The sequence below is a fragment of the Lycium barbarum genome, chromosome 8 (genome assembly GCF_019175385.1).
Source record: "Lycium barbarum isolate Lr01 chromosome 8, ASM1917538v2, whole genome shotgun sequence".
Taxonomy (NCBI): Eukaryota; Viridiplantae; Streptophyta; class Magnoliopsida; order Solanales; family Solanaceae; genus Lycium; species Lycium barbarum.
The window spans coordinates 16,039,907-16,061,443 of NC_083344.1; the positions used below are offsets into that span (position 1 = coordinate 16,039,907).

Sequence of the window (21,537 nt, forward strand, 5' to 3'; positions counted from 1 at the left end):
AAACAACTATCCAAAAAGAAACATGAAAATTTCTCAATTTCCCTAACCATCTAACATCTTGTTTTGGGCAAGTTATACATTAGACTAATCGGCCAAAATAATTACATTCACTAGTTAAATATACAAAAACTATACATATTTCATATAGAATATGTATATTTTATGTATATTATACTTCTTCCGTCCAGTTTTACTTGTTATATTGACTTGGCACGCTTATTAAGAAGCAAAAAACAGAAAGATAATTTTACTATATCATCCTTTGAATATAATAAATATAATATTTTGATAAATGCATTTAGAAGTGATTATAGTAACATGAGAACTCTCAAAAAATGGCAAATTCCAACCCCACATCTTCATCCTAAAGCAAAAATTGCAGACACCATTCTCAATACAGTGCTAATATCAAATACTCCCACTACTGTTTTTTCCAACCTTGGAAGTTTAGTTCACCTTATTTTATCTGATCCACATATTAACACACCCAAATGCCTTGATTTCTTCAATTTGCTTCTCCTTAATCAATCTTCCCTTAGTCCTAATATTTTTTCATACGATTTTTATTTTGCTCAAAAGGAATATTTAGATCTGATCTAAAACCTACATAATCTTTAACAAAAATAAAAAGTAGGTCATTTACTAAATAACTGTTCAAAAAAGTAACATGAACATTTCTCAATCCCCTAACCATCTAACATCCATTTTCTTGCGGGAAAGTCACACATTTCGTTGGTCGGCCTAAAATAATCATTCGCTAGCCAAATATACAAAACCATACGCTACTTTTTTATAAAATATACAAAAAACATATATATACTAATAAAAAATTCACCACAAATAACTCTATCTACCTGGATAGGGGAGGGTCCCACAAGTGGATTGTGGAGAGGATAAAATGTACTTATTTTACCCCACCTTTTTAAGGATTATACATTAATATCATTTGCTTGCTATTATTTGGATGGACCTATTTATGTCAATTTTCCTTTTCTATTTTCAGCCAGATCCAAAGAAAGTTAAAATAAAAAAGGAATTTTTACTCATTGTAACTTTTTTTAAGACCTAATTATTAATATTAACTATCCTTTTATTTAATTATATTTAGTAGCTAATTAACTTTTTTAAATTACAAATGGTAGCTATATCAAAAATACATACCCAAACACATATATCTTTCTTTTTTCCTAATCACTACCCATTTCTCAAAACCCTAAAAAATCTCTCTCCCCCTTATCTCAACCACCACCACCATGGTCGCGCCGCCCCTCTTCTCTTCTCCCTCTCCTTCTGTGCTCACCCCTCTCTCTCTCTCTTTTCACTCTATCTGGTGAGGCGATGACACAAATTTGGTCGTGTGTATTTGTTGGTGGCGGCGATGGCACTGATTTTGAGATGGCAGAGGAGAAGATGACGTGGAGGTGGAGAGATTAGGGTTTTGTTGGTGGTGGAAAGGTTAGGGTTTTTTGGTGGTGGTGGTGTGTCAGATTTGGGTTTTTGGTGGTGGTGGTGTCTCAGATTAGGATTTTGGTGGTGGTGGAGAGATTAGGATTTTTTGTGGTGGTAGTGTCTCAGATCTGGCCGTGTGTATTTGTTAAAAGCCAAATACAAATACATTTAAAAATATACATCTCACAAATACATTGTTTTTTAATGTATTTGTCTTTGTATTTTTTTAGTGTATTTCTTAGTGTATTTTGTTAATTTTTGTCTTTGTATCTGAATGTATTTGTTGAAATCCATTCAAATACATGAAAATTTGAATATATATGGCTTCATATGTAGTTGGAATGTACACAATGTATTTGAAATACATAAAAAAAAAAGCCATTGAAATACATAAAAAAAAAATCAATAAAATATATATAAAAAAACACTGAAATACATAAAAAAAAAGACACGAAAATACATTATAGCAAAAAAAAAAAAATCACTCAAATACATCAAAGCAAAAAAAAAAAAAATCACTAAAATACGTCAAAGCAAAAAAAAATCACTAAAATACATCAAAAAAATATATTAATATCTAATTTAATAGCTTCACCGTTAAAGGCTAAAATCAAGAGTTCTGTTTTTTTTTACCGTGTTCTCATGTATTTGTTGGCAACAAATAAACGTGAAAACATACACTATTTTGCTAAAATATAACTACAAATGGTAATATTTAAAAGAATAGCTACAAATGGTAAAAAACTACCGTAAGGTAGTCATTTGAGTAAGTTACCACTACAAAAAAAAAAAAAAAAAAAAAAAAAAAAAAAAAAAAAAAAACCCACCGCATTCAAGTCAAATGAATCTCTCAATTTCCTAAATCAAATAATGTCAGTCCAAAAAGTACTCCAAAACCTAAGAACTCTCAAGAAATGCCAAATACCAAACCCACATCTTCATCCTAAAGCTAAAATTGGAGACACCATTATCAACACAGTACTAATCTCAAATACTCCCACTACTACTGTTCTCTACAACCTTAATCCCAATTTAGTTCACCTTATTTTATCTGATCCACATATTAACACACCTAAATGCCTTGATTTCTTCAATTACCTTCTCCTTAATCAATCTTTAATTACTTTCAAGATTGGTGTTGAAACCCATTTGAATCTTGTTTGTAGACTTGTTAAAGAAAGATACTTTGATGATGCTGAGAATCTTTTGGTTTTAGTCCCAAAGATTGAAACTTTCAGGTACCCATTTAACTGTAAAGATTCTTGTTTTGATTATCAGAATGTTCCTTCTTTGATGCTTAAAGCATTAAATTATGTATTTTGTAATGTATATGTTGTGTATATTTATACTTGATATATACTCCCTCTGCCCATTTTTGGTTTTAGTCCCAAAGATTGAAACTTTCAGGTATCCATTTACTGTTAAAGATTCTTCTTTTGATGCTTAAATCATTAAACTTTGGGTTTTTCTTTTTTCATTTTTGGCCCATAGGCCAAAATTAATTACCGGCGCTAGCCAAAATGTACAAGGGAAAATTGCAATCAAATACCATTCGGCCGTCTAGTTTACAAAACATGTACACAGTGTATAGGTAGTGTATACTTTATTACTGAATATACATATTCTATACATACCTGTACACAACATATACAACCGAAATGTATAGGTAGTGTATACTTCGGCTGTGTTGGTAAACTTCTTGGTCGAAGGGTACATTTACTTAAGTTTCCCAATGAACAAACCTATACTGATTATGTATATTATAAGTATATTGTATGTATATTATATGTATATTTATACTTAATATACATAACATACATACGTTTACTGGCTATTATGTTTTAGAGTGGTTCAAAAATGTGATTATCCCTTAAACTTTCAGGTGCCCCTTTGCTGTTGTAGCTTCCTTCTTTTTTGATAACCAGAATGTTCCTTCTTCAATGCTTAAAGCATTAAACTTTAGGCTTTTTTTCATTTTTGACCCGTAGGCCAAAATTAATTACGGGCACTAGCCAAAATATACAAACCTATATACTGATTATGTAAAGAAAAAGTTGCACTTTTGACCCTATTTTGTGTTGGTTTTTAATTTTGCCCTTCAAAATCGAACTTATGCCTAGCTGGGATAAGTTTTTTAAACGCGTGGGGCATAACCTGTGGGATATTATGATGCGAAAATATAAACTTATGCCCCGCGAAAAAGTTGGTTGTTTTGAGGGGCAAAAATTTAAGATTGCCACAAAATAGGGACAAAAGTGCCAATGACCCATATGTATATTTATACTTAATATACAAAGCATGTACATTACTGGCTATTATGTTTTAGAGCGGTCCAAAAATGTAATTATCTCTTAAAATTTTCAGGTGCCCCTTTGCTGTTGTAGCTTCCTTCTTTGAGAATCACAATGTTTCGTCAAAGTTTGCTTCAAAAATATTCAATTTGCTTCTTAAAGCTTTATCTGATAACGGAAAATTCCAAGAGGTTATGGAGATTTTCATGTATATGAGACTAAATGCAATTGAGATTAATGAGAGAACTTGTACTGTTCATTTGATTAAGCTTTTAAAAAGCGATCACATCGCATTAGCGCTGGTTTTCTTTTATCAAATGATTGAATCAGGTATTCAGGTTTCAGTATTTTCTTTGACAGTTTTGGTTGATGGATTGTGTAAAAATGGGGAGATAAAGAAAGCTAGAGAATTGGTGGAGGAAATGCTGTCTAAAGGGGTAAAGCCTAATATTATTACATGTAATACCTTAGTGGATGCTTGTGCTAAGAGATGGAATTTCGAAGAAATGGACAACGTTTTGGTGTTGATGAATAGGGAACATGTCGATTTAAATGCCGAGACTTATAAGTTTCTGGTGGATGGATTCTTGAGTGGTGGGAAGATTGATGATGCAGAGAGATTGATTTTGGAAATGTATGTCAAGGGTTTTAAGGTGGATATCCATTTGTATAATTCGATGATTAAGGGATATTGCAGGCTAGGGAGTATGGAAAGGGCACTTTCATTATTCAGGCAGATGATTGAGAAAGACATCTGCCCAAATATCGATACATACTCAGTTTTAGTAAAAGGTCTTTGTGATGTTGGACAGGTAAGCAGAGTGAAAGAGCTTGTAGATAAAATGGTGGGTCAGGGAGTTGAGTTGGATGATAGTATGTTCGACGTTTTAATTGAATGTTACTTCAAGGCCAGAATGATAGAGGAAGCTGTTAGCGTAGTTGCATTGATGGAGAAGAGAGGATTCATCGCAGATATGTCTGTGTATGAGCTGATAATTGATGGATTATTCAAGTTAGATCGGACTGAAGAGGCGATATCTTGGTTAACACTTCTAATCAAAAGGGGCATGTCTAAACAGAAGTTAGCTACCATTCCGCTGGTTGATTATTTAAGAAATTCAGCTTCTGAAAAGTTGGTTCACAAACGCAAACAACAAGAAGACAGCTTTGATACGTCCTTTTACTCTGATACGATTAGTTTATGGCTCGGGAAACAGCATGATGATGCTCATTCTGCAGAAATGATGAATATTTCAGCAGTAGAAAACGAGTATATAAAGGGAAATGCTGCTTAAATGGTTGTTCAGAAAAGAAAACAGGCTGGAAATTATGCGGGCTTTAAATTAGCGCCTTTGGTGGTATTTTCCTTCATGAACTATATACAGATAAGCTTTCATGTCTTCGATGCAAGCTTGAATAAATATGGGTTCTCCTTAAATGGAGATTTGGTATGGGAAATACATGCATTATGTGGAAGAAGAAGAGACAATATACAGATAAGCTTGCATCCTAACTGAAAAGAAAACAGGCTTGAAATGATGTGGGTCGTAACTTGTAAGTTAACGCCCTTTCGGTGTATTTTAGTAGCAGTCAAAAAGAAGCATAAAGTTCACTTGTCATAAATACGCCCCTCCCAAAACCAAATGTGACGGTGTAAATTGTCACAAAGATAAAAGTTGGTTCCACTGACTTCTCTATCAACTAGATGTTCATTGTTTTGATCTCGAAAGCCCTACAAAATCTGCCCAAAGTTTCTATTAATTCATTGACTTGTTTGTAGGTTCTTATATCCCTCTTATTCCTTATAAAAAAAAATCCCTCTTTCTTCCTACATCAGTGGGACTCTGAGGCATTGGTGTTCATGAAGTTGGATGGTAGTTGAAGCTTATTCTTTTCCTTCTCTGGTTATGTTTGAGTTTAACCGTTTACATCTCTGGTTTTGGATTGAGTTTGATTGTTAAGGTCTCAGAAAATATCTTGACCCTTTTTTTACTTGTGGGACACATGAACCTCTTTGTCTAACTTCATTAGTTTGAGTCTTCTCTCTATTGGATTCAAAGCACTTAGACCTAGTAAATGAGGTTTGTATGTGCTCAAGTCCAAAATCAAAGTTTGCTCTTGGAGGTCTGTAATTCCCTATTTAAACAGAACACTAGCACCCAGCAGAGTTTTCTAGTGGACTGGGCTTAAACATGCTTACTTGAAATTGGATTTGACTCACTGGAACCATGAATTTACTACTTGCTCATATAGGTATGATGGCTCGATTGGTTCAGCATCCTGCGCAATGGTAGTTCTCGATCAGTTTGCGTGGAAACTTAGTCGAAGAAATCATTGATTGCTTCGCATATATGTCAAAATATGTTACATTTCTATGGAGTATTGGTCGGGTCATGGTGTTTTTGTTTTTCTTTATTTACCATTTAGTTCTGTGCATAGATCCATGGTCTCTGCATCTCAAAGGATAGGAACTTTTTTGCTGAATCAGTAGTATTTCTTGAGCTGCTATTCAGTATCGTGTTGTATGTCTATGTATAAGCTCAGTACACATCAAGGTTGTATCACCTCAACTAGGATATCATTTTGTGATTAAACAGACACTGAACTTCTAGTTATGATTACTCGGCGATGCTTTCACCCGCAATTAGCAACTAAGCTGTGTAGCAAGATGGAAATAGTTGAGCTCTATATGCCTGTAAAACTAGTTCAATGTTTGAACAGATCCTTAGCCCCCATCAGCATTGTAATATTCAATGGGACTGGAAGCTCTGGCATACGTCCCAAATCTACAAACCGATGAGAAAACATATACAGTAGTTTTTACATCATATCTCAAAACACTTGGTCAGAATGCAGTCTTTCAAATTTAGTAAAGAAATCAATAATTGCTGAAAATCTCGAATTGATATAGCTTAAAACTGTACTAAATCCATGCATCATCAACAACAACATAGCCAGGTGGGCCTGGAAAGGGTAGAGAGTACGCAAATCTTACCCCTACCTTGTAAAGGTATAGAGGCTGTTTCTGATGAAATTCATGCATCATTGGTTCAAATTCTGGTATTATTCGGGTTACATAGCAAAAGACCATGAAACTGAAGGACAAACGCGTGGATAACTTTTGCTCGTGCTTGAAGGCTAGATACGTGGTCGCATTCACGCTTCAAGAGATGAGTATCAATTTTATGTTTGATTAAGATCTTGATTATGTGTTGTCTATATTACATGCAAGTTTGATCCTGACTATTTGCTTCTGCTGTTTATGCCTGTAATCCATCAATTAGCATCAAGAGCCAACTAGCATTTAAATAGATGACCTAGAATATACATATGTGTGATTATGTATGATTATTGTGTTTTTTTGAATTCGTTTTTGCTTATGAAGAACATGATTTAAAAGAAAAAAATTGAATAATTAAGAGCCTGTTTGGAAAGCCACTTGGTAATTGGAATTGGTGTAATTACTACCCCAGTAATTACACAGCCTAGTAATTACTAAGTATTATAGTTATAACGACCTGTTTGTTTGTCATAATGTAATTACAAGCGTGTTGTTTGGTTGCACAAATGTAATTACACAGTTAGTTTAATTTAAAATTAAAATTTAATTATAAAAAATTTAAAATTAATATTTAAAAAATACGTGCCTTTATAGATGATATTAGATTAGTTATTTAATAATACATTGTTTCTTGAAAATATGTTAATTAATAATCATATATTTGTAACTAATATTGTAAAAAATAATTCATATATAATTTCAATTTAATAATATTTTTATTTTAATTGATTATAAAAATTAAAAGCATACCTTTTTTGTGAGAACATCATGGGATTGGATGTTTGACAAAAAAAGAATATTTATAAATATACTTTACCAAAAAGAATATTTATAAATATAATGCCATTAACACTATTCAAATGTCTGACAATAATTCTATCAACCTTAAGTGAAAAATAACAACATGCAATGTGAAATAACAAGTCAATAGTACTAAAGTAAATATTTTTAGAATCGAAAATATAACCTAAATTCAAAATCCGAAAGAATATTTTTAATATAATACTCTTATGTCAAATTCTAACATTACATAAGTAAGTTTCAACATAACATAAGTAAATACTCTTATAATTCAAAAGAAAGGGAAAATATAAGTCAATCGAAATTCTACTTTAATAACGTACTTTTTATATGCCAAGTTTGCTAATGACTCATTCTTTTATAATATTAAGAGATGTAGTTTCAAAAATTAGAATATTAACACGGTCATGCTAAATGAATAAAGTAAAAAATTAAAAAAAATATGAGCAATTACATAGAACCACAAGAAGTAAAGGTTGGGAATGAGAAGAAAGGAAATGAAATATAAATTCTATAAAAAGAAAAATATATTTTAAAAAATACAAGTGATTAAAAAGTAAAAATAAAAAAGAAATTAAATAATACAAATAAAAAATAAATTAGAAAAGAAAAGAAATTAAAATAAATTAAATAATAGAAATAAAAAATAAATTAAAATAAAATTAAAAAGAAATAAACTAAAAAGTAATCCTGTAATTACAAGACGTAATCACATCCACTCTCAGCCCCCTCTTGAGGAATTGGAGAGTGTAATTACACCCTCTCAATTACATTCAATTCCACCTGATTGTGTAATTATCTGGTCAAACAAATAGACCAAACTGTGTAATTACACCAAATTACACTCAATTTCAATTACCTGGGTGGCTTTCCAAACAGGCTCTAAAGCTGCTGTAAGACATTTGATGCGGCTGGATGAAACCTGATTTAGGGCTCAAATTATCAAAACTTGACAGAGGTTGTTTGGGTTCTTGGCAGCAAAAGTGGATTTACCAATCCACTGTTTGGAATTTAGAACATGCAAAAGTTTTGTTGATTTATCTATTTCCAAGTTTAAAGTTTGATATTGGATCAAACCAATTAAACAAACAAAAAAAAAAAAAAAAAGGAAGAAAACCTAAGTTGCTAGTGGGTCTGCTACGGTAGCAGGCGGAGATGTCGTGGAGAATATGATCAAGTAACGAGTAGGTTTTCTCCTAAATTTGATTTTCAGTTCTTTTTCTATAATAATAAAAATAAAATAGAAAAGGGGCCCCTCCCGACACCGTGTTGGTGTGTTGAACCGCGGCTCAAAAACATTTTTTTATATGGATGAGTGATGAGTCTAGCAAATGTTTGTTAAACTAGACGGCCGCAGCACGGGCCCAACACTTTAGATTATAGTGCATTTATGTGTATATAGTTATCTTTGAATAGTGATTTTATATATATATATATATATATATTATGTTCAAAACACGATTAATATAACATTGTAGTTTGTGCTCCGTATCTAAAACTTCATTATATTAATGCTTGCTACGAATACAAAATCAGCAAATTTATTAATATTTTTTAAAGAGAAGACTTCTATTTTCCTCTCTTTGAGATAAAATAATAGCAATATTTAAGCATCAGTTGATACTTTCAATTTTAATTCGATTAATTTAAAGGTGTAAAATACTTATTATTTTTTATCAAATTTTGATTTGGATAATTCTAATTTAAATTATTAAATTAATTTTACATGTTTAAAATGAAACAAAGTAGAAATTGATTTTCTATTTAAATGAGTAAATACTATTTTTTAATTTTTGGTAAATATTCTCGGTTTAGCTCATTTTACTTGTCATGTTATCTTTTGCATAGTTTTTTAAGAAAACGTCGATTAGAATTATAATTTGATTAATTTACCTTATTCATTATTTGATCTCCATTTGATATTTGTTTTTACGACATTAATCTCTTTTCACATTTATTAGAGTAAGAATAAAAATAAAAAAGTAATTAAATTCTATCTTATTTTAAAATATAAATATTTTAAGTATATTTATTTTAGCAAACATAACAAATAAATTACATGGTGGAATAGCAAATACAACAGTTTAATATCTAGATTAGATCTCAGGCTAATATAAAAAAAGAAAGAAAATTGTATGATTTGACTACTTAACCTTTTGAAGAAAAGCAATTTCATTTGCTCCCACTAATGGATTGATACGCACGTGACAATGAATCCATCATTATTGACTTAATGAGATACTTTGGAAATTACATAAATATTGTTTGATTTTTTAATATGGGGTGCACTTTTTTTTTTTTGACACTAATAATTTGCACTATTTTTATGCATATATATATATATATACTATGTTCAAACACGATTAATATAACATTGTAATTTGTACTCCGTATCTAAAATTTTATTATATTAGTGTTTACTATGAATACAAAGTCTGCAATTTTTTTTTGACATTATTTTTGGGGTTCACGTTTTTTTTTTTTTTTTTTTTTTTATATTGCTTGATTTTAACATATGGGATCCACTTTTTTTTATCTTGAGTTTGGAGAGGGTGGGTTCCACCTTTTTTTTTTTTTTAATATTGCTTAACGTTGTTTAGTATGGGGTCCACCCTTTATGGGGTGCACTTTTTTTTGAACATTATTAGTTTACACTATTTTTATGCATATAATATATATACATATACAATGTTTAAAACACGATTAATATAACATTGTAGTTTGTGCTTCGTATCGAAAACTTTATTATATTAGTATTTGCTACGAATACAAAGTCTGCACTTTTGTTTTTAACATTATATATATATTTTTTAATATGGGGTTCACTTTTTTTTTTTTTTTTTTTTGATATTGTTTGATTTTGTTAATTCGTTGCATGTTTTTTTTTGACATTGTTTGTTTTTTAATATGGGATTCACTTTTTTTTATATTGCTTGATTTTGTTAATATGGGGTTCACTTTTTTTCTCCCGTGAGTTTGGAGATGGTGGGTTCCACTTTTTTTTTTTTAATATTGGTTGGTTGGTGTTTAATATGGGGACCACATTTTTTTTTTCTATATTGCTTAGTATTGTTTAGTATGGGGCCCACCCTTTTGGACATTATTAGTTTGCGCTATTTTTATGCATATATATATATATATATATATATATATATATATATATATATATATATATATATATATATATATATATATATATATATATACATACATGTATTATGTTCAAAACACGATTAATATAACATTGTAGTTTGTGCTCCGTATCTAAAACTTTATTATATTAATGTTTGCTACGAATACAAAGTCTCCACTTTTTTTTTTGACATTGTTTATTTTTTTAATATGAGATTCACTTTTTTTTTTATATATTGTTTGATTTTGTCAATATGGGATACTATGTTCAAAACACGATTAATATAATATTATAGTTTGTGTTTCGTATCTAAAACTTTATTATATTAGTGTTTGCTACGAATACAAAGTCTGCACGTTTTTTTTTGACATTGTTTGTTTTTTTAATATGGGATTCACTTTTTTTTATATTGCTTGATTTTGTTAATATGGGATCCATTTTTTTTCCCCGTGAGTTTGGAGATGGTGGGTTCCACTTTTTTTACTTTTTTTTTTTTTAATATTGGTTGGTTAGTGTTTAATATGGGGACCACACTTTTTTTTTAATGCTTAACGGACGACGATCCATTGTCCAATACTCACTCTTCTATATAGTGATTTTGTTAATATGGGGTTCACTTTTTTTTTTCCCCGTGAGTTTGGCGATGGTGGGTTCCACTTTTTTTACTTTTTTTTTTTTAAATTGGTTGGTTGGTGTTTAATATGGGAACCACACTTTTTTTTTTTTATAGTGCTTGGTATTGTTTAGTATAGACTCACCCTTTTGGACATTATTAGTTTGTAGTGTTTGCTACGAATACAAAGTCTCCACTTTTTTTTTTTTTTTTTGATATTGTTTGTTTTTTTTAATATGGGATTCACTTTTTTTTTTTTATATTGCTTGATTTTGTCAATATGGGATACTATGTTCAAAACACGATTAATATAACATTGTAGTTTGTGCTCCGTATCTAAAACTTTATTATATTAGTGTTTACTACGAATACAAAGTCTGCACATTTTTTTTGACATTGTTTATTTTTTTAATATGGGATTTACTTTGTGTTTATATTGCTTGATTTTATTAATATTGAATCCACTTTTTTTTTTCTCGTGAGTTTGGAGATGGTGGATTTCACTTTTTTTTTTTTAAATATTGGTTGGTTGGTGTTTAATATGGGGACCACACTTTTTTTTTAAAATATTAACTAATGTTTAGTTGGGCTCACACCTTTTTTTTTTTTATGGAAAACGGACGACGAAGCTTGGTGCAAACCCATGCTTCTTAATAGTAGTAATATCGGATTCATGTGAAAGGGGTGGCTGCGGTGGATGTTTTATCTAAGAGAAAAGACCCAAAATAGTACACTATCTTTTGCTTTGGACTCAAAAAGATACACATTATTTTACATGAAGCATTAATAGTACATGATATTTGCTAGAGTGGTGCATTTTTAGTCAATCTCAAAAGTACGGTTAAATCTTAAAGAGCTGGAGCTCTTCACCCAAAATGATTTTTTATCAGCAAGAATGAGACTCATTCTAGTTGAGACTACTGTAACCACATAACCTATACGTCTTGTACTAATCATAACAAAACAATCTTTTAGTCAAGTACTCCTTTCCGGTCTCAACCTAGAACTCCATAATCATCGTACCCCTTCATTCCCTGCACCAAACTTAGCACTGACCATCACCATTTAACTCAGCCACCGCTATATCTCTGCCGGCTAAATCCAATCTCTTTTTTCAGTGTTTGTAGCTAATCTGTACATGTCGGGCTCTTCAATGGCCATGAAAGATAAAAATTCTTCTTTTTATATCCATTGATTCTAAGACAAAACTCATGCATCCTTGTTAATATTATAAAAGGATAAACCTTTGACCAGTCATTAGAATAGGATAAAATTTGTTTGATTACCTATCGGCCTCAAACATTCGTTTTGTATGAAACCTTCTCTTTGAATTGGACACTTGAGTAATTAAAACTTTTGACCATTTAAAACAATATTTTGAAGAACCGGAATGTTGTAATATACGTTGAAATCTTCCTAACAAATGTTTTTTTTGGGGTAAATCAGGTCTGATAGAAGATTATTTTTGTGAAGGGATATGAAGGTTGGGTTTTGTTGGGAAAATATCTCATATGACAGCACAACACTCCCCGTTAAGACACTTTTAGGGATTGACTAAAAGTGCATCACTTTGACAAATATTATGTACTATTAGTGCTCCATATCAAAGAACTAAAATTTACTTGGCATAGCTTACATTATTACCTATTTATGTAACAAATTAAACTTTACAATAATTATATTTAGTAGCTAAAATATAACATATTTACTTCCTATAGCTACCACTTTTTTACCACTCATCTGATAACTTCCCACACCCCTAAATTTAAGCAAAAAAAAAAAAAAAAAACGTCCCTCTCTCCTATCCCCCTAAATACATGCCATTATGCCCAATATCGCTTAATTTCCTCCAATTTCAAATCAGTTTTACAATAGTTCATCTTCCTTGTTCATCTCTAATTAACTACTCATTAATTTCACTCATAATTCAAATCTAATTCTCAAAAAAGGTAATATTCTATACTGTACGTTTCACCGTGTATTTAACCAATATATTTATGTTGTATTTTCAGTATATTTAGTTCGTTTGTATTTTTTAGTTCAGTTATTACAGATCTGTGATTTAACTAGATCTATATTTTATGTGCATTTTAAGTATATTTTGTATTGTTATTTTTTTCACATGTTTCTTTAGTTAATTCGTATTTATTGTTTTTCACCATAACTGTAATTTTTTGTAGTATATTTAACCATTTAAATACAGTCGAAATATACAACAAATATAACTTAGATATATTCCATAAGTTCACTTTTAATGTACAGTATGTTATAGAAGTTAAAATTTCATCTAAATACACTCCCAATATATGTAAGATATATAGTTAACAGTAAACCAGAATGAGTAGTATCTAACAGATCAGTCAAAATGCAACTAAAATATAGCTAAAATATATACGAAATACAACTATTAAAACATAAATCCAAAACGAAAGGTCAAATCAGTTTATATAGAGTAGACTCTTCAAATCTTATTAAACCACCAATATAACATAACATCTTGTTAGCTGGTTGAATGAGATATGAGATCAGATATGGAATGGGAGGATATTTGCGTGAATCAGGGAACATTAAAAACTGATTTTAATTTAAATTGGAATAGATTTTGTTTCCATAAATATAGCACTTTCAGTTTTCTCAGCATGTGTATTTCCATTATATTTATCCTATATTTAAGTCGACGCGTCTACTAGCTAAATATATGGTCCTCCAGCTACGAATTGTAAATGTAGAACATGTAGTTATAGGTTGTTAGAAGGAACTAAAAGGTAGCTGCTTGTGAAAATTTTACATAAAAGAATATGCATCATTTTGAGTCCAAACCAAAAGATAGTGTACTGTTTTGGGCCTTTTCTTGAAAATGTTTTTTTTTTTCCCCGTTTTGCATTTAGTTCAAAGCTCTTATATCTTAAAGAGGTTTTGCTGACAGTGAAAAAGAAGAATGGTGCTGTGAAATTGTAATGATGAAATTATGGAACTACGATTAGGTTTAAGTTGAATATATTGAAAAAGTATTAATAATTCTAGCACTTCCACTTGTATTTAAATATGGAGCACTTTCAATTCCTTCCAGTTTTAGGAGTTCTTATTTAGGTTCTGGAGTCATTGTGTAGACTTAAAAAGACAGTGAGTTTTTCTTTGTGACTTTTAAATCACTTAAAATCTTAGTTATTAATTTTTTCTTTATTTCGCATATGTAAAAAATCTTAATACGTAGGACTTTAAATTAATTAAAATGTCCTTATTTGAATATATAGAAAGTCTATTTCAGTGGATTTAAATTTTATTTAAAAATTTCAAAAGTGAAATGTCAAATTGATATTTTAAAATCATAATTACGGTTAAAGTTCATACTAGACAAAGTTGTCATTTAGTAATTTAATTACTTCTCTAAAATTTAGAACTTCAATTTTTAAGACGTGAAAAAAGCACCAAATAATTTAACACGATAACCTTTATCAGTTTTAATAACTTGCAACTTTTTAAATTTCTATTTTATTGGAACACATCGTTTGGATTGTCTTGTATGCGTTTTTTATATATTGACATGACACACATGTACTCTAAGACTAGTTTACAAAAATATGTCTTCTTAAGCAACCGAAAAAAAATAAAAATAATCAAAGACCTATTCTATAGCATGACGAGAAGACTGAAGAAGCTCAAAAGATCATCTGCGCCATTTTTTTACAAAGAGAGAATGCTCTCATTCCAACATTTGACTACAACGCTCACAAAAATAAAGATGATAGGATGAAATTACAGAGGGAGAAGGAGATATTTAACCAATTGAAAAACTGAAGGAAGTTCTTGGACAAAATTGGAACTTGCCAAAACTGAGATACTATCTAGGTCTTGCTTCAGAAAAACTGTAAACATTTGTAAAGGCACCATTCTGTGCATGGGTTGGAATGCTGTGGGAACGTTTTCTAGTCCTAATGTTGCCAAAAGTCGGCACTTCCTTCTCATTCATCTCTCCAAAGAAAGAAGAGTAGAAATCTACAGGTGACTCGGACAACGTTTCACTTTTACTTCTGAAGTGATCAGTATTCTGTTCATACTTTTGTTCCTCAATATCATCCACATTGAATTTGTTGTATGTGTCTTTGTCAGAATCATCCATCAAATAAGCATTTTCTTGAATGCCAAGCATCGCAAGATCATCATACTCCTCGTCTGATTGGGTATAGTCCTCGTCCACTGAGCCTTCCAACTGTTAGAAAAGTAGCGAAAAATTTATCAGAAAAAGCAAATAGTTAAGTTCTCTTTAAATGAAAAAGCTAACAAAGTAATGAATAGTAAAAGTTGATAATGAAAGAATGATGATTCAGATACAAGCCAAAAAGACTTAGAAGATGGTTGCGCATTCAGTTCACGAGCTAAAATTTATGAACTTTGTAACTAATTAAGCCAATGAAATGTAGCAAATTTTAATGGAACCATCAAACACTACATAGACCATTAATACACACCTCCCCGTCGATGTGTCTGGAGTCATCACCACTTGGATCCTCATCACTGTCGATCTCAGGTGGTTCATAAACCTCTTCATCATCATCGCTACCGTGTACAGATTGTTCCTCTTTCAGCTGTAATTAAAGCAGGAAATATGAATTTAAGCAGGAAACATGAATGTAAGATATTGTTGGAGATAAGGGTGCCCCCATAAGAGGTGCTGTAAAATCCCATTCCAATAAACACAATAATTTTAGTAACTACTGTAACCCTAATAGTTTCCCATAAAAGTACACCGATAATATTTCCCTATAAAAGTACACCTACTATGTACAACTAAAATACACGAGAGATAGAACTCTCAAAATATCTATGCTCTCGTCGCTCTCAATGATATTAGGGTTTAGACTGTGATATAGGGGTTGTTCCAACACATCGTGACAACCACAATCTACCAGTAGTAGAGTCGTGGTTCGTCCAGGTCTTCCGTTTCTGCTACATGAAGAACCCATAAGTTATTGTTTTACGGTTTACGCGATATCTAATTAGTTTGGTTCGATATGCTATGTGTAGTCCTCGAGATATAATTCTTAAACTAGAAGCATAATGTGCATAAACGAGTCTCGGCCAAACAGATTCACTATATTCATGCTTGAACTAACCGGATAAAATGTTAAGACTACTCGCAGCAAAGCTTTTAGTTAATAACTAGCTCATGGGAATGCCTTCGAGAATTTGTGACATACCTCCTTCGCGTGTCCATCAGAAAACCTCGGAGTGGTGCAGCAAGAGGAAAAGTATCTACTTCCATTGTCTGTCAGCTCTCCCCTTGATTCATCAAAACTACTGGCATGACTTGTACCACCACCAGTATCACTGAGCCAAGCACTGATCCCGAAGTGGCCAAATTGCAGATTAATAGGTTCAGCTGTACCAATATGCATGGGTCCATACATAGGTGTCTCTGTTCTAACACCCCAAGCTTTTGCTACTGATCCGTCATCATTCAGAAGAGCCATCAACTGCCTAGAAGAGCCTTGTCTCTGGATCAGTTGAAACATCCCCTTAGAGCTCATGCAATTGGCACCACACTGACTCCGGTATTCCTCGTCGATGATCGAAGCCGTGTTGGTAATTGGATCGTAAAGTTGTTCCCCTGCCTCCCGCCTTCGTAAGCAGCTGAAAACTGTCGCATGAATACCAGCCACACTTCTATCAACGTTGGTGTTATTAATCTTTGGCACCAAATATTTGTCAGCTCGGTTACAGAGGTATTCTTGTATTGTTCGGATGTTGCGTATATATTTAACCTACTTATTTTTTGCAGGATCCAGAGTCATGTACTTTGCACGCACTGCAAAGGGTTCTAAATGTTTCTCTTCATTCGCAATGTATACCATAACAGGTATGATCGAAGGGTGCTTCTTCATCAGTCCCATCTGCGGGAAAAAAGCAAATTGAAATCAACTTAATCACTAGAGAAAGGGAAAAAAGTTTTCAATTAACACTTACGACAAAGTTAAGGCTTAGATGAACGCCCTCCACAACAACTGATTCATTCTGCTTTTCCCATGAAGTGATTAATCGATCAAGGCTATCAATTATCATCTCACTCTGTGCCTTATATCCTTCAATTGCCATTTGTCTGGAACTAATCACATCGATCACACTTGAAATTCCGTCAAGAGGTGATTTTCCAACAGTCACGCCATTTACACCGTCTTGTTTTCGTAACGGAGGAGTTGAAATCCCAGATAACTTCTTTGCTTTTCTTTTTTCCTTTGCTTCAGCAACAGCTACTGGATCCAAATATTCACCGGCATGGTAGGTCGAAGCCCAAAGTAGAGGGTTTTGATTTTCATCTACGAAACTCCTCATCATATGTCGGATGGAGTCAGTGGACACTACAGTTGTTATTCCCAATCTGCTTCCTTGTAATAAAAGGGCAAGTCACACATTTGGCCAGTCAGTTGTCCAAAAATAATAGTATACTATACATTTGCTGGCTACTATTTTCGATGACGGCTATACAGTGTAAAACTCCCTAAATAAATTGTAGACGAGAACATGTACACAAGTCAGATACGCAAGGTTAATCTATTCCTCAATCTAACATGCAAACTTGAAAATTGTTGTGTCTCAATAAAAATATAAAGTTCAATAGTGTGTGATGGTTAAAGTTGGTTAAAAAGAAAGGAGAAGTTAGTAAAACAATATAGGATGAGTGAAAAAGAAAATCAAAGCTTACTATAAAGTACTCATACCAGCAAAGCAGATAAGGTAGATTTGCCACAGCCACCAGTCCCACACAATAGCACGGTGACAGATTCTTTTCTTTCTCTGATCCTGAAGAAAGTGAAGAAATACAAAAAGGAAATACAGAAAAAGGTTAAATGAAAATTAATCAAAGGAACCTCAATGAGAAGTAAAAGAAACTTCTATCTGCAGACTATGCTATGTAATAAGTCTGATCAGCACATATCAAAAGACTAACAGACCATCAGCTTCCAGCATTCATTCATCATGCCCTCTGATAATACTGCAGACTCATTTTTCATGTCAGTTGTTAACTCACCTAATATACATGGAGCCCTCCCACTAATGCATCAAAATTAAATCATAGCTTTTTATTGATGAAACCAAAAGAAAAACTTCTTTTAACCTAATTTTCAAACTTACAAATTCAGCAGATACTTGGCTGGAGAACGACCCGTAGATCTTTTGGCAGTGTTAAAACCAAATTTGTTTTTTTAGACTGGGGGTTCTAAACCTAGAAGTTGCACTTACAAGTTAGCCCCTCTGTCCCATTTATGTGAAGGTATTTGACTAGGCACAAAGTTTAATAATAAGAAAGAAAAGACTCTTGAAACTTAGGGTATAAACTAGTCATAGACATTTGTGTGGCTATAAATCATTTCATAAGTGTAGAATGAGCATTTTAAAGTCAAATTATTACTTAATATAGAAATGTGTCATGTGTTTTGGAATTAACTAAAAGGAAAGAATATCTCATAAATTGGGACGGAGGGAGTACTTGGCATACCAGTAGGCCACCAAGTACAATACCCCCTCCTAGTTGCATAATGAATGCCAAATAGATCACACTATCCCCCTCCACCCCATAAAAAAAAATTAGCCTCCACCCTGTTTTCTCATGTTTGTGCAGTTTAAATGCCTCAGAGAAGAGGAGGGATAAGGAAACATAAATACAAACAGCCAGTTATATAAAGATAACAATACCATGTACCAACTGCAGAAATGCATGAATTGTACTGATTTACCTGCAAGCTAAAGCTAAGTCATCCCTCTGATTTGGTCCCATATATTTGTATTCGGTTAGAGCATCGCAAACGACGTCAAGAAAAGTTTTTCTTCTGACAACTATAGTGGTGCGCTTTTTGTATAACTCAAATGGCTTACTCTTACTTTTATCATCCACTTTATCCAAACATGTATCAATGTAATTACTAGCCTCGTCCGGAAGAAGTCCTTTTGAATCATCCTCTCTAGACAGGTTTCTATCCGCAGAAACCAACTCGTCACTTCTTATCTTCTTAAAAACTGTTCCGCTAATCTGATCATACAAAGTCGAACGCCTCAGTTACACATGAAAAATCAATTAAGCTTATAACGGTATGTATCGGAAGGTACAGTGCCAAAGAATCTAGAGAAGAACAGTCGATAATTGAACCCCCGATTGTTATAAAGAGCCGGATTCACCAGCACAAAAACCTGATATTGTTAATACTCAAAAGCAGAAACCTCACTCATAACAACACTAGAAAGCCGGTTACAGCACTAGGGGAATAGTTCGGTTAATCAGATTTGACATATACCTTTCATCAGAAACCTACAACGTCGCGGTCCTGGTAGACCCAAACAATCCAGGGACGGATACAATATTATGGTACCGGGTTTGAACCTATTACTTACGACACAAAACATAAATTTATGTGAAAATTTGCTAAAATTGCAACAAATAGTAGATATAAACTCATAACTTTAAAAATATAATGGTTTAATGCTAAAAACCTTAAAAGATTGAACCCATAGAATTTAAATCCTGAATCTGCCTCTGAAACAATCAACTAGAAATTTATCAAGGATATAGTTAGTGAGAGCTATAATTGAGCTTAAAACAATGTATATCCTTAAGAGAAAACCAGCTCAACGAACAGCTCAAGGAAAATAATGAAGAAATCTTTCAGTCTATAATTTATATGCATGTTCTAACCCAAAAAAGAAAAACAAACCCACACTACAGACCAGGCCAGCTTCGCAAGCATTGGCTTTTCACGTTAAAAAGTTAACTGTAATCTTCTGAATAGATACAGAAGATTCATATATCTGATGCCAACTTAGGATTAAAGCTTAGTTGATATAAAATAAATATAGATCAAGCAACGAGACAATACAACGGGAACAAAAAGAGATCAACTAGATAAGAAAGATTTCACATTTAACAAATTAAGTGTTTCATCAAATTTGTTACCTATTCTGATCATCAGAGAAAGAGTTAAAATTCTAAAACTGACAGTGTCAGGTCAATTTGAAGGTGATTACAAAATGAGAACTAACATGATATAGTAATAGGTTAACATACAGTACACTAATAAACAGGCATTCAGAAAAATTTTGTAGCTAATCAGCAACATCCTTAGCTAATTTATTTATCGACGGATTAGCAATAAAATTATCATAAATTCGAGCAACTTAGCGACAGATTAGCGATGAAGTTTGTAACTAATTCCCTTTTTTTTTTTTTTTTTTTTGGTGCTGATTGTGAAATCTTTTACAAGGCCAGTAAGAAAGCAAAAAAGTGAAAGGCAATGTACCTTCAAGGCATGTCGGGGTTTGCATCCCATAAGCTGGAGTGTGCTCTGCAGAACAGGACGCGTATACCTGAACAACGACGACTCTTTCCGTTCCTCTCTCGTCTCATCATCTTCTCTATTACCACTACATACAACACCTTCGTCACTTCCCCCGCCATTTCCTACAACAAGCAACAACACAAACCTCAATTGCTTAACCATAAAAGACGGGAATATTTACCTTTTTGGATCGCCCTAAAAAATAATAGCCATACTTTGTACCATATCAAGTATAAATATACATATTGTATACATGTATATACATAAATATACATAATTAGTGCATATGTTCTATATATATTTTTGTTTACCCCGAATTTGGATAATCAATTAAATTTATGAGTAGGTATAGGATATGTGGTTAAGCCTCAATCTTTTTGGCGGAAAAAAGGTGTATGTGATGCGATAGGAAGAGAGCAATGACGACCAGAGATTCGCTATAGATTTATATATATGCTAATATATGAATATTACTTGATTGGACAAATTTAAGAGATGAACACAATAAATTTGGACCGAAATCAGATATTTGAGAGAGAGAGAGAGTTGATATATTTTTTGCTATTACAAGAGTTCTTGGTATGAGGAAGCCAACCCCCTCAAAGTAGAACAATGAGCCCTATTTATAGTATTTCCCCATGGGCTTCATACAACATGAGAAATTAAAAAGTAAAGAAGCAACTCTGTCATAGATTAGGTTGGATTAGGTTGGTTGTACGGTCTGACACCCGTACGGATGACAGTTGAACATGGCAGGACATTATCGACGCGTGGCAATCGCGTAACGGACCTTACCGGACTAACAGCCACGATCAAGCGGACTAACGACCACGATCTACCAGAGGAACGACCATGATTAACTC

The 21,537-nt window shown here is 32.4% G+C and overlaps 1 protein-coding gene and 1 pseudogene across 2 annotated transcripts; one reads left to right on the forward strand and one right to left on the reverse strand.

Moving 5' to 3' along the window:
* Window positions 1-2,268: 2,268 nt before the first annotated feature.
* On the forward strand, window positions 2,269-6,563 carry LOC132605986 (pentatricopeptide repeat-containing protein At2g28050). 2 transcript variants are annotated; one of them, XM_060319284.1, is made up of 2 exons: window positions 2,269-2,687; window positions 3,814-6,563. In XM_060319284.1, exons 1-2 carry the CDS (start codon window positions 2,320-2,322, stop codon window positions 5,033-5,035), a joined length of 1,590 nt encoding a protein of 529 aa, XP_060175267.1. In that variant the 5' UTR covers window positions 2,269-2,319; the 3' UTR covers window positions 5,036-6,563. The 2 variants fall into 2 exon arrangements, with proteins under 2 accessions (XP_060175267.1, XP_060175268.1); XM_060319285.1 differs by lacking the exon at window positions 2,269-2,687 and adding an exon at window positions 2,759-2,856.
* Window positions 6,564-14,968: 8,405 nt separating this feature from the next.
* Window positions 14,969-20,972, reverse strand: LOC132605988 (P-loop NTPase domain-containing protein LPA1 homolog 2-like; annotated as a pseudogene).
* Window positions 20,973-21,537: the final 565 nt, after the last annotated feature.

What these genes read in the sequence shown, in the direction of transcription:
- LOC132605986 (XM_060319284.1), top strand. Translation starts at nt 2,320, where the DNA reads ATGTCAGTCCAAAAAGTACTCCAAAACCTAAGAACTCTCAAGAAATGC. An exon ending in CCAAAGATTGAAACTTTCAG is followed by an intron (nt 2,688 to 3,813) that starts GTACCCATTTAA and finishes TAAAATTTTCAG; the next exon opens with GTGCCCCTTTGCTGTTGTAG.